Here is a 13,172-nt window from a genome sequence, read left to right as displayed (position 1 = left end):
GCAACTCTCAAACACCTGACATTTATTCTATGTGGCTCAAACATTAAGCAAGTTTGACCACCCCTGCTCTGGACCCAACCCACATGTTTCAGTGCCTGTTTCATGATACCAAAAAAAACCCCCTCTTGTTTTATTTGGCACTGTTACTTTTCCAAACACGCTCAGCCAAAACAGAGATCGGTTCTAGAACTAGTAGCTTGACACCAGGAACAAAAGATCTGAAACTGGGTGGTTGTTGGCCAGATCCGTAGGATCCAGTGATGGCTTAAGAGCTGTTGTAATACTGCCTCCTTTAAACTCCCTGGGAAGATCCCTAAGCTCAGGGAGAGATTTATAATGTCTGCCAAGGAGGAGGAGTATTCCATCTCTACGGGCTTTAACCCCCATGATGGACACGGGTCCAAGAGACAAGTGGTCGGCGTCACAGTACCCAGGATTCTATCGACATTTTCCTGAGAGAGAAGGGTGAATTGAAGCAATACTGGACCTGAAGATGGCCAAGGGGCCTCCAGTTCTTTTATTGTGTCAATGTTGGTACACAGGTCTTGGAAGAGGGACAAGACTTTATCTGCAAAAAAGCTTTCAAAAGCCTCACAGCTGATTTCTGAATTACTAACCTTTTGGACTTCCTCCGAAAGGGATGTTAGAGAACTAAATTAATATTGCTCTTATGTGCATACATATCTCTTATTTGGTTCTTAGACATCTGTTCTCATTTAAGATTTTTCTTCCACCACTCACCCTGATATGTGTTTCAGGTAGATCTTCCGAAAAGGTGCCTCTTGGGTCAGAGATCTAAATGTGACCTAAATTTGTGTACTTAAGAGCTGATGCTGCTGAAAGAGGCTTTATAATATCTGTTTTCTATGGCTATTCAGATAAAAACTGATTTGGACTATTTAGTTTACCAGATATACATAACAAACAACAGAATGCTCCCTCAAGCTTCCTTATATTGCCCAGCTACTGACAAAAGCTTCACTATATAAAGCAGAGCAAAACAATAAATAGGTAGGAAAAGGAAGAAATTTTGGGCAACATTAGCTTCTTTCTCTGCACTTTTGGCTACAGATCATCAGTCACACTTACCTCCTGCTTTCTATCACATGCTTAACTGTGTTCCTCAACTTTATTACGAAACAAAATACTTTTTTTTTTAAGATTTCCCTCCTCCTTTGTTTCTTGTCATTTTACAACATTCTCTAACCTTGTTTTTGCTTAGAAATAAAATTAAAACCAGGGAATCTAAGGTACTCATTCACTTGCTCTCTCCTGGGACATAAAGTGGGTTGTGAATGGCTTTTGCTTATATCTGTTTGGTGTAGAGAAATATTTACTGTGTCTGTTGGAAAACTGAATAAAAGCACATGTCTGCACAAGACCGTTTGTCCCACTGCCTTTTGTTTCTTGGTACATCAGGAATACAGATTGTTAAGCAGTCTTGATTCAGACATCATAATAAATCAGAATTAGTCAACCTAAGGCTTGGTTTACCATAGTGTATGAATACAACCTATTACATAGTAGCTACACTTGAAAGAAAATAAGACTCTGCCAACAGAAACTGTCAACAGGAAACCTTAATATACTTACATTGGTAAGGTGTATGACTCCTTTAGATGTAACAGAACAGCCCATAAACCCAACATACTGCAACTGAGGGCAGTGTTCTGCAAAGGCTTTAACCGATTTATCTGTCACCTGTGTAAGAGAGAAAAAAGCCATTGAATATGACAGTGAATACTCCATCCACAATGAAGTCTAGCAGACATCTCAGCAACAGCAATATCTTACAAGTTCAATTGTTCTTTTTGTCTTACAGCATCAAATAAAAAACTAAAGTGTACCTAAAAATCTCTGGGTAAGAAAGAAATTAAAAAGCTGCTTCTACAGCAAATAAAGGAAATACCAGAAGCTAGGAAAAAAAAATCAAAGTGAGAGTACTGAATGTATCTGAAGGGATTAAAAAATTTATAGAAGTTTACATTTAATTGAAACGACAATAACAACAAAATTAAGTTTTGAAGATCACGAGCAGCTTCTAGTCCCCTCTCCAGCAGAGCACTGCATCCCCACATGTGTGCTTTTCAGCTTGTGTGCGCTTCTGTTTTCTTTGGAAAACTCAGGAGTTCCTTGACTATCATCAGAAGGCTGGAAGTCCCTTCAGGTCATCTTCTCCACTCCTGCAGGTCACTGGAGGTAGTTGCAGACTTCTGCATGCCCAAACCCAGGCACTCCTTCAGTATTCTTTTCTGGCCATTCTAGCCATTGAATATAGTCTGGGAAGGAGTATTACAAAGCCACACTAGCCTGGTTAAGACTTAAAGCAGAAGCAAAGAACAGTGGGGTTGGTGGGGTCCAAGGCTTCATTCTGTTTCTTCAGACATCCACGGTGCAGACCCTGTTACTGTCCCTCAGTCTGGAATGCAAAGGTTATGCAAGCACAGAAAGAGAATGCCACTGGCTGTGCATTCAGTGCCAGTTCAGAATGAATTAATTTTAATCTAAATTACAAAATATTTTGGCCCCGTTTGTTTTTCTTTGTCATTGAAATAGGATGGGAAAATATGGTGTTTGAGGCAGGAAGGCTAACACTAGCCACAGATAAGCTGGCTTTTATTTCAAATTGTGGACAGTCCTGGTTTAGAACTCAGCAAGAATTCAGTCTGAGATTTTTGCAAGGTTATGATAATAATTACTGCACTTACAGTTTTGATATTATTTAAGAAATTTTAGTTTGTGCTACTAGAAAGGAAGAGACAAACTTCTCTGGGGGCTACTAAGCATCCTGGCTGAAGTAGGAGACTTCTCTCCACTTTAAAAACAGAATAAACAAAAACCTGATTAATTTTTGCCTTCTGGCTTTAAAAAATCAGTTTTCACCAGAAAAACTGATGAGAAAGTGCTTCTGCATGTCTTAAGATCACTCTTGCTTTACCCAAACTCTCAGTGCCATCTCCCCCTATCTCATTTCACTTTGAGGTTCCCTTCTATAGCTGTGGTAGTACAAAACGCAACAAGTCACTGCTGACTCATGGTGAGCCAATTCATCCTGAATTTTTTACAAGGTTATAAGTCTAAAACACTAGTTTACATAATAGTCAAATGTAGGCTCGCTCACAGCTTTAATGCCAGTAGATCTTTTGGCTCACCAAGTAAAAGTTTTGCTCACAACCAGGGCTTTTTTTGAGCTGGAACGCACCGGAACGCCGTTCTGGCTGGCACAGGCAGCATTGCTGCTGCCTGCGCTAGCATTCTGGCTCAGCCCCAGGGATCCGGGAGCCCAACCGCGCGTGCACGGCCTCTTCCGGGCTCCTCACTCACCGGCCAGGATTGGGGGACCCAATCGCACCTGCACAACCTCTTCCAGGCTCCCCACTCACCGGCCAGGATTGGGGGGGCCCAATCGCAACTGCGCAACCTCTTCCAAGTTCCCCGCTCGCCGGCTAGGTCGGGGGGGTCCAACCGCGCCTGTGTAGCCTCTTCCAGGTTCCCGCTCGCCGGCTAGGGTCAGAGGGCCAAGTTGCACTTCTGCAGCATTTTCCCAGCTCCCCAATGGCCAGCCGGGGGCAGAGGACAGCACCACGCTGCGCAGCATTCTCCCTGGGCCTGGCTAGCTGGGAGGCTTTTGGGGCCCAGCTGCAGCAGCAGGATTGTTCCTGGCCGGGGTTCTCCTCTGTGGAAGAATCAGCATTGCACTTCAGGTTAAGTTTGCTCGCTCCCATTCCCTTTATTTCCATTTCTTTCTTTCTTTCTTTCTTTCTCTTTCTTTCTTTCTTTCTTTCTTTCTTTCTTTCTTTCCATTTCTTCCTCCTTTCTTTCCTCTTTCTCTTCATTTTCTTTTTCTTTCATTTTTTTCTCTTTCTCTTTCGCTCTCTCTCTCTCTTTTTCCTTCCTTTCTTCTCTCAAACATCTGACATTCATGTCTTACAGCTCTCAGACATCTAATGTTTATTTTATGTGGCTCTTATATTAAGCAAAATTTCTCTCTCAAACTCTCTCTTCCTTCCCTCAAACATCTAACATTCATGTCTTACAGCTCTCAGACATCTGATGTTTATTTTACGTGGCTCTTATATTAAGTAAAATTTCTTTTTCTTTCTCTCTCTCTCTTTTTCCTTCCTTCCTTCCTTCTCTCAAACATATGACATTCATGTCTTACAGTTCTCAGACATCTGATGTTTATTTTATGTGGCTCTTATATTAAGCAAAATGTCTTTCTCTCTCTCTGTCTGTCTTTCCTTGCTTCCTTCTCTCAAACATATGACATTCATGTCTTAAAGGTCTCAGACATTTGATGTTTATTTTATGTGGCTCTTATATTAAGCAAAGCAGCCCTGTGGCACAGAGCGGTAAAGCTGCAGTACTGCAGTCAGAACCCTCTGCTCAGGACCTTAGTTTGATTCCATTGGAAGCTGGTTCAGATAGCCGGCTCCAGGTTGACTCAGCCTTCCATCCTTCCGAGGTCTGTAAAACGAGTACCCAGCTTGCTGGGGGGAAAGTGTAGATGACTGGGGAAGGCAATGGCAAACCACCCCGTAAAAAGGTCTGCCGTGAAAACGTTGTGAAAGTAGCGTCACCCCAGAGTCGAAAATGAGTGGTGCTTGCACAGGGGACCTTTCCTTTCCTATATTAAGCAAATTTGGCCACCCCTGTGTTAAGGGTTCTTTTGGGTCACAGCCAGTGTTCCCTCTAAGCTGAGTTAGTGTGAGCTAGCTCATTGATTTTTAGCCTCCAGGTCACAGATTTTTGTCTTAGCTTAGGAAGGATAACCTCAGAGCACAATAATTTATGCAGTAGCTCACAACTTTAATGCCAGTAACTCACAAAGTAAAATTTTTGCTCACAAGACTCTGCAGCTTAGAGGGAACACTGGTCACAGCCAGTGCCTCCCAAGTGATTGCTAAGATGCTGCATCTCCTTATGATTCAGCACATGTGCATATATGAATACTGTCAAAAAAGAAATGTGGCCACAACTGAATTGCCAGGTTGCCAGCATCCACTTGCAAGTAAGGAACAGTGAAATCCTAAACAGATCTATTCAGAATTTTGCTGAACTCTACTTAGTTGTGATTATTTCTAGGAAGGTTAGATTCATGTCCAGTAGCATCTTAAAGACCAACAAGATTTTTGGGGTGTAAGCATTGAGAATCAAAGCTGGGAAAAAGTGGGTTTGGCGGTTTCGGCGACGCGCAATTAGGAGTGGCTCGGACCGGTGCGTCCAGAGCCGCTTCTAAATCGGACTGACTGAGGGGTCGCCCACGAAGGGTGACTCGACTCGGGGGCCCAGGAAGGGTGCCAGAAGGCAGGGAGCTCCAGCAGTAGAATGGGGGTGTCAGCAGAGACGGCTACCCCCTGATCCCGCTTGCTTCTAGCCTCATCGCTTCTCATCGCTTCAATTTTTAAACGGCATGAGGGTCGACTGCCGTCTTTTCCCTTTTCTTTCTTTCTTCTTGATCTAAACAACTCTGCAACATTAAGACAAGCTGCATCTTTATTATTGTAAGTGTTCTTTCTCTTCATTATGACGTGTAAGGCATTGACAAGCAGGAAAACGGAGAACCAGGGCTAAAGCGGAACTTAATTGGAGGCAAAAGACTAAGAAGGGGGAGACTCTCTCTCCTTCTTCTTCAAAGCTTCTAAAAGTTTCTGCCTACCTTGGTGACATTTACAATACCTGCATGAGGAGAACCACACCAATCTGTCGAAGAGACTTGATGGCTGAATTTAATTGATTTGCCTTAAACCCCCCTCTGGGGAAAAAGTTTTAGATCTTGGGAAAGTTGTTTGCAAGTATATACAGATGTGAAGGACAGATGGCTTAAAAGTATTTTGAAGCTTAAATTGAAGTCCTCTGAATGAATTTATAAGAGCCCTAACAACTTTTAAATGCTGGTGGGTATTTTATACTAACCTATAAGACGTAATGTCACAAGCTGGAGAAGCAGAAAAGAATCTTAAAAAATAACTAATAAAACATGAATTCCAAAATAAGGTGAAAGAAATACAACCCCAATTGAATTTGTTACTTATGGAAGAGACTGAGATAAAGCTGAGGTATGCTAGACAAAAAAAATTTGAACAAGCCAACAAGCCTGGAAGGTGGTTGGCTTATAGGATGAGAAAAGAAAAGGCCAAAAGAATAATTTCGATCCTGAAAGATGAGAATAAAGAGAAAGCTCAAAAGCAAGAGTTATGTCAAATCGTGGAACAGTTCTATAAAAAAAATTATATGAAGATAAGCAAGTTCATAAAATAGATCTAGAAGATTATATTAACCAAAACAATCTTAGTAAATTTACAGAGGAACAGCAAAAATGAACCAATAACAATAAGAGAAGTTGGAGACATAATGGCATCTCGAAAGAATGGCAAAGCCCTGGGTCCAGATGGACTGCCTGCTGAATTCTATAAAGCCTACGAGGAGTCTTTATTATTATCACTTAAGTGTCTCATTGAAAAGATTCAAGATGAAGGTCAAATACCAGTTTAATGGCAAGAAGCTACAATATCCTTGAGCCCAAAAGAAGATACTGATTTGAAAGACATCAAAAATTATCATCCAATCTCCTTTTTAAATGTGGATTATAAAATTTTTGCCACAATATTGGCACAACGTTTGAAAAGTTTTACAGTTTACAATACATCATGATCAGGCAGGGTTCCTCACTAGAAGATACCTGAAAGATAATGTTAGAACAGTTTGTAATATTTTGAAATATTATGAAACCCATCCAGAGAAACAATTGGCTCTAATTTACTTGGATGCTGAGAAGGCCTTTGATAATGTTCGTTGGCAATTTATGCTACAGCAACTGCAAGGTATGGAATGAGGTGAAAATTTTTTGAGAGCAGTAGAAGCAATATACTCTCTTCAAAGAGCAATGGTAACAGTGAACAGCAAACTAACAGATGCAATTAATATTCAAAAAGGTACAAGACAAGGCTGTCACCACTACTTTTCATTCTATCTCGAGAGATACTGAATAACCAAATAAGGGAAGATACAAGTATCAAGGGAGCAGTGATAAAAGGTGAACAATACAAACTGAGAGACTCTGCAGACGACTTATAGACTGTCTTATAAACAAGATCACACAATTTGGCTACTGGGCAGGATTGAAGATCAATTACCACAAAACAAAATTTCTGACAAACAATATGACGATGGAACAAATCCAATTTCTTCAGCAAAAATCAGGGGTTTTGTGTGAGAAAAGAATCAAATACCTAGGTGTGCTTATTTCAGATAAGTGTAGCAATTTAAAAACAGATAATTGTGATAAACTACATAAAGAAATTTAAAAAGATTTGGGAAAATGGCATGACTTGAACTTAATCTTAACGGGAAGAACAGCCTTAATAAAGATGAATATCTTTCCAAGGCTATTATTTTTGTTTCAAAATATTCCAGTATTTTTAAATAGTGGATTTTTTCAAGAATTGAATAAAATGGTCTCCAAATATGTTTGGCCAGGAAAAAAACCTAGAATCAAACTAAAGACACTAAGATTCCAAATTAAGAGCAAGTATGGGCCTTCCAGACTGGAAGTTGTATTCCAAAGCTTCTGTGCTTTTGTGGGTAAGAGACTGGATATTACTGAATGACAAGAGACAATTGTTGTTAGAGGGACATGATTTCATTATGGGGTGGCATGCGTATCTATGGTATCGAAGACTTGAAGGCCATTCCTATATTAAGAACCATTGGTTTCAGAAATCCTTATATCATACGTGGTCATGGTTAAAAACCAGAATTTATCAAAAAATTCCAAGATGGGTCTCTCCAGTGGAAGCATTTACTCATCGAAATCTTATAAAACCAAATCAGAGTTATAGATATGATGACTTGTTGGGAAAAAATAATCAGCTGAAAACTAGAGAGGAGTTGGAAAATATGGATATTAAAATGAATTGGTGGTTGAGAATGCAAGTTGAATCTAGGTACGTCAAAGACAAGATGACAGGTTTCAATACAGAACAATACCCATTTGATAAAATACTTTTAGGTCCACAGGAAAAGCTAATCTCTAAATTATATGGATATCTACTGCACATGAAGACGCAAGACTAAGTTGTAAAACATTGTATGATTCAATGGGAGAAAAATTTTGGTCACAATATCTCATTAGAAGAATGGGAGAGATTGTGGAAATTCAATGTTAAATTAACTAGGTCAGTAACTTTTAAAGAAAATTTGTATAAGATGTTTTATAGATGGTACTTGACTCCACAGAAATTGTGTAAGATCTATACTAATATGTCTAACGAATATTGGAAATGTACTAAACAGTTTGGTTCTTTTTATCATATGTGGTGGATAAGTGAGATGAAGAACTATTGGAAAATGGTTCATGAACTACTACAGAAGATTATGAAGACACAGATTCAATTCAGACCAGAATTGTTTTTATTGAATATAAAAACATAAAAACATAAGAGAAGCCATGTTGGATCAGGCCAATGCCCCATCCAGTCCAACACTCTGTATCACACAGAGGCCAAAAATTTATATATATACACATATATATACACACTGTGGCTAATAGCCGCTGATGGACCTCTGCTCCATATTTTTATCTAACCCCCTCTTGAAGCTGGCTATACTTGTAGCCGCCACCACGTCCTGTGGCAGTGAATTCCACATGTTAATCACCCTTTGGGTGAAGAAGTACTTCCTTTTATCTGTTCTAACCCGACTGCTCAGCAATTTCATTGAAAGCCCACAAGTTCTTGTATTGTGAGAAAGGGAGAAAAGTACTTCTTTCTCTACTTTCTCCATCCCATGCATTATCTTGTAAACCTCTATCATGTCACCCCGCAGTTGACGCCTCTCCAAGCTAAAGAGCCCCAAGCGGTTTAACCTTTCTTTATAGGGAACGTGTTCCAAACCTGTAATCATTCTAGTTGCCCTTTTCTGGACTTTTTTCCAATGCTATAATATCCTTTTTTAGATGCAGTGACCAGAATTGTACACAGTATTCCAAATGAGACCACACCATCAATTTATACAGAGGCATTATGATACTGGCTGATTTGTTTTCAATTCCCTTCCTAATAATTCCTAGCATGGCGTTGGCCTTTTTTACTGCAATCGCACACTGTCTTAACATTTTCAGTGAGTTATCTACAATGACCCCAAGATCTCTCTCTTGGTCAGTCTCTGCCAGTTCACACCCCATCAACTTGTATTTGCTGCTGGGATTCTTGGTCCCAATGTGCATTACTTTGCACTTGGCCACATTGAACCTCATCTGCCACGTTGACGCCCACTTACAGCCTCAACAGATCCCTTTGGAGTTCTTCAAAATCCTCTCCGGTTCTTACCACCCTGAACAATTTAATGTCATATGCAAACTTAGCCACTTCACTGCTTACTCTCAACTCCAAATCATTTATGAACAGGTTAAAGAGCATGGGACCCAGTAGTGAGCCCTGCGGCACCCCACTGCTTACCGTCCTCCACTGCGAAGATTGCCCATTTATACTCACTCTCTGTTTCCTATTAATTAGCCAGTTTTTGATCCAGAAAAGGACTTGTCCTTTTACTCCATGACTCTCGAGCTTACTAAGGAGCCTTTGATGAGGAACTTTAAAAGGTTTCTGGAAGTCAAGGTAAACAACATCTATTGGGTCTCCTTTGTCCACATGTTTGTTCACCCCCTCAAAGAACTGTAACAGGTTAGTGAGGCAAGATCTTCCCTTACAGAACCCAGGCTGAGTCTTCCTCAATAACTTGTGTTCATCAATGTCCCTACTCATTCTGTCCTTGATAATTCTTTCTACCAACTTTCCCAGTATTGAAGTCAGACTGACTGGCCTGTAATTTCCCACAACTCCTCTAGAACCCTTTTTAACATTCTTCTTACAGCTGGTGGACTGTTCTTGCAGCTTGTTGCAATGCAATGCAAGTCACGCCGTACACAAATCAAGTTTACCCAGTTTCCGGGAGAACTCACCACTTCAGAGTTGACTCAAGCATGGCACCAGCTTGCAAAAGCCATTTAAAGGGAACATTAAATGACTTTTACAATGCAAGCTGCACCACATGCATATCAACGCCAAAGCGGCAAGTTCACCAGACAGTCATTATAGGGTATAATGGAGCTGAATAAATTGTAGCTTCCCAAATATTTACTGAATTCCAACACAATACTGATATTGGGATTTGGGAATATTGTGAACGGAAGATTCTGTTCACTTACCGTGAAGTCTTCCTTCTCGGTGGTCCCAGAGTGGGTCAGTCCTGACCTATGAGACTATAGCTCCTCCTCTCCATAGGCAGGGCCAGCAAAGCAAGTTCCTTCCAGGAGGGGGTGCTATTCCCCTTAACTTTCAGTTCGTCTTCAAGCCAGTCGACTCCCAACTAGAAACCAGAAAACAAACTGCAACCAAGGGAAGAACACCACAGTAATATCTGTCATCCCCTCCCAGACCCGGAATCAAGGAAGCATACACAGAATCATCCAACTTCCTTTATTCATAACGGTGGAACTGGACAGTTTGGTACAACCAAACCAGAACGCCCGTAACCAATAACTCCCCATATGCAATGACATGGTGCAAAGTAAACTCAGAAGAAAGACAAATGCCCAAACTCCTGGACCTCCAGGTGTATTGATGCAAAGACTGAGTCAATTCCAAACAGGGCGGGAAGGATTGACCCACTCTGGGACCACCGAGAAGGAAGACTTCATGGTAAGTGAACAGAATCTTCCGTTCTCCAGTGGTCCCATTAGTGGGTCAGTGCTGACCTATGGGACTTATAAAAGCAGTTCCTGAGGGTAGGCCCACTCAGTCCTTTGGATCAAATAGCAGCCTGCAACACCCTCCTACCGAATACCACCTCAGCAGAAGCGAGCTTATCAATACGGTAGTGGTTTGTAAAGGAATGAATGGAGCGCCAATGTCACGGCTGGGGCCGGGTCAGGCAAAGTCCAGAGGCAGTCCGAGGCCTGCAGCCAGCAAGCAGGAGTGTCCGAGGTGCCAAATCCGAATCGCTGTGCAAATATCGCAGGTCCGAGGTCCAGAAGCCGAGGTCAGGGAGTCCAGAAGTCAAAAGCCAAAGTCAGGAACCAAAGTCAAGCCGGAGTGGATGCTAGAACGTCAGGGAGATGACTAGTTGCTTCCACAAAGCCTCCTCCCAAAGCCCACAGTTATATAGCCCTCTGCTGGCTGTTGCCCATTTGGGCTAATTGCTGGCTCTGGGAGGCAGCCAGGATCCTGTTACAACTCAAGCATCCTTGCTCTTAGGAGGGCCAGAATCCTCTCAAAACTCAGGACTCAGGGAGCGTCTTGCTTGTGAGCGTGCCGCCCTCCTCCGATCCCTGAGGTCCTGACGGAGGCGGTCACGCACACGAGCCACCCGAGAGGGCGAGGCAGGGGGGCTGGGATCTTCTTCAGCAGGAGGCAGGGGTACTGGTGCAGGTGGCAGGGGTACAGTTTCCTCGGCAGACTCGTCTTCCTCTGCAGGGTCCCCAGCACCCATGACAGCCAAGTGGCCACTCTACACACCACCTCCATAGAAGGGAAAGCTCTGTAAGCTGCCGAAGTGGCTGCTCCCCTTAAGGAGTGAGCTGTGATGCCTGATGGAGGCTCCAATCCCCTGGCCTTATACGTCTCGATGATGCAGCCTCACAACCATCTACTAATTGTAGATTTAGAAATGGCTTTACCCAGGGCTCTGGCACTAAAAGAAACAAATAAGGAATCAGAAGACCTTAGAGGGTTAGTTCTGTCCAGGTAAAAGCTTAAGGCTCTGCGAACATCTAAACAGTGCCATAGTCTCTCCTTTTCATGCTGCAGATTGGGACAAAAGGAAGGAAGAATAAGCTCTTCCGATCTATGAAACAATGAATTAACTTTTGGGACAAAGGCTGGGTCAGGTCTCAGGACCACTTTATCTCAGTGGAAAACACAAAGATCTTTGTGTATAGACAATGCCTTAATCTCAGACACCCTGCGTGCCGAAGTAATCTCCACCAGGAAAATCGTTTTAAAAGTAAACATCTTTAAACTTCATGAAGCCATAGACTCAAAAGGCTTGTGATGTAATGCCTCAAGCACTACATTCAAATTGCAAGAAGGGAACCTGTGTGCCTGCAGTGGATTAAGGAGAGACATCCCTCTTAAAAAGCATTTGATGTGTGACTGTTTGGATAGCAACTTGCCCTTTCTCTCACCTCTCACCACTGAAATGGCCACTACCTGCCTTCGGAGGGTGTTGGTACTAAGTCCCTTCTCCAAACCCACCTGAAGAAAGGCTAGCATGTCTGCTATCTTAGCAGCCATTGGGTCTGCACTGTTCTCCTGACACCAGGATACAAAGATCTGCCAAGTAGCATTGTACACTCTATTAGTAGACATTCGTCTAGAGGCCAGCATGGTGTCTACAACCCCTTTTTGGTACCCCAACTCAGTCAGTTGCCTCCGTTCAACTTCCACGCTATGAGTCTTAGCATCTCCAGTCGTGGACACAGCGCCTCTCCCTGTAGCAGAAGATCCTTCCTTAGCAGAAGTATCCAGGGTTCGGCTACCCTGAGACACATCAACTCCTAGAACCAGACCCTTCTCGGCCAAAAAGGTGCTATTACTATTACCTCTGCCCCAATTCCTGTACCCTGAGCAAGAACTTCTGCAGCACCTGCACTGGGGGAAAGGCATAAGAAGAATCTTGGGCCACTCTGTGCAACGCATCTGTGCCCATGGCCTTTTGAGTTTTTGTTCTTGATAGGAAATTTAGAACTTGATGGTTTAGTTCCAACGCGAACAAGCCCACCTTTGGAAACCCAAACCTCTGGCAAACTTGACGAAAGACCATACTGTTCAGCGACCACTCCGCTGGATCCAGGGTCTGACGGCTGAGCCAGTCCGCTAACACATTGTCTGTTCCCGCAACGTGTGTCGCCTTTAGGAACAGAAGATTTGTCTCCGCCCAGTCCATCAGCAGAGTTGCCTCTCGCTGCAAGAGTTTCGATCACGTCCCCCCTTGCTTGTTCACAAAGGCTTTTACCGTAATATTGTTGTTTGGACTAGAACATGTTGGCCTTTCACTATGTCCGAAAGGTGGAGCAGAGCTAGTCTGATTGACCTCAGTTCCAGGACATTTATACTGTTGGAGGTCTCCTAACCGGACCAGCGCCCTTGAACCATCTGTCCTTTTGCATGTGC

General features: G+C 42.6%; 1 protein-coding gene across 1 annotated transcript in view; it reads right to left on the bottom strand.

The window, feature by feature from the left end:
- The window catches only part of FBXL17 (F-box and leucine rich repeat protein 17), a 337,107-nt gene that overhangs the window by 243,539 nt on the left and 80,396 nt on the right, over positions 1 to 13,172 (bottom strand). The window contains exon 5 of the mRNA XM_060235625.1: positions 1,594 to 1,701. Coding sequence (XP_060091608.1) covers positions 1,594 to 1,701 — 108 coding nt within the window. The remainder of the gene's footprint in view (positions 1 to 1,593; positions 1,702 to 13,172) is intronic.

This window comes from Heteronotia binoei, chromosome 4 (genome assembly GCF_032191835.1).
Source record: "Heteronotia binoei isolate CCM8104 ecotype False Entrance Well chromosome 4, APGP_CSIRO_Hbin_v1, whole genome shotgun sequence".
NCBI classification, from domain to species: domain Eukaryota; kingdom Metazoa; phylum Chordata; class Lepidosauria; order Squamata; family Gekkonidae; genus Heteronotia; species Heteronotia binoei.
The sequence above is the reverse complement of the archived record's forward strand: the minus strand, read 5'-3'. Positions and strand labels throughout refer to the sequence as shown.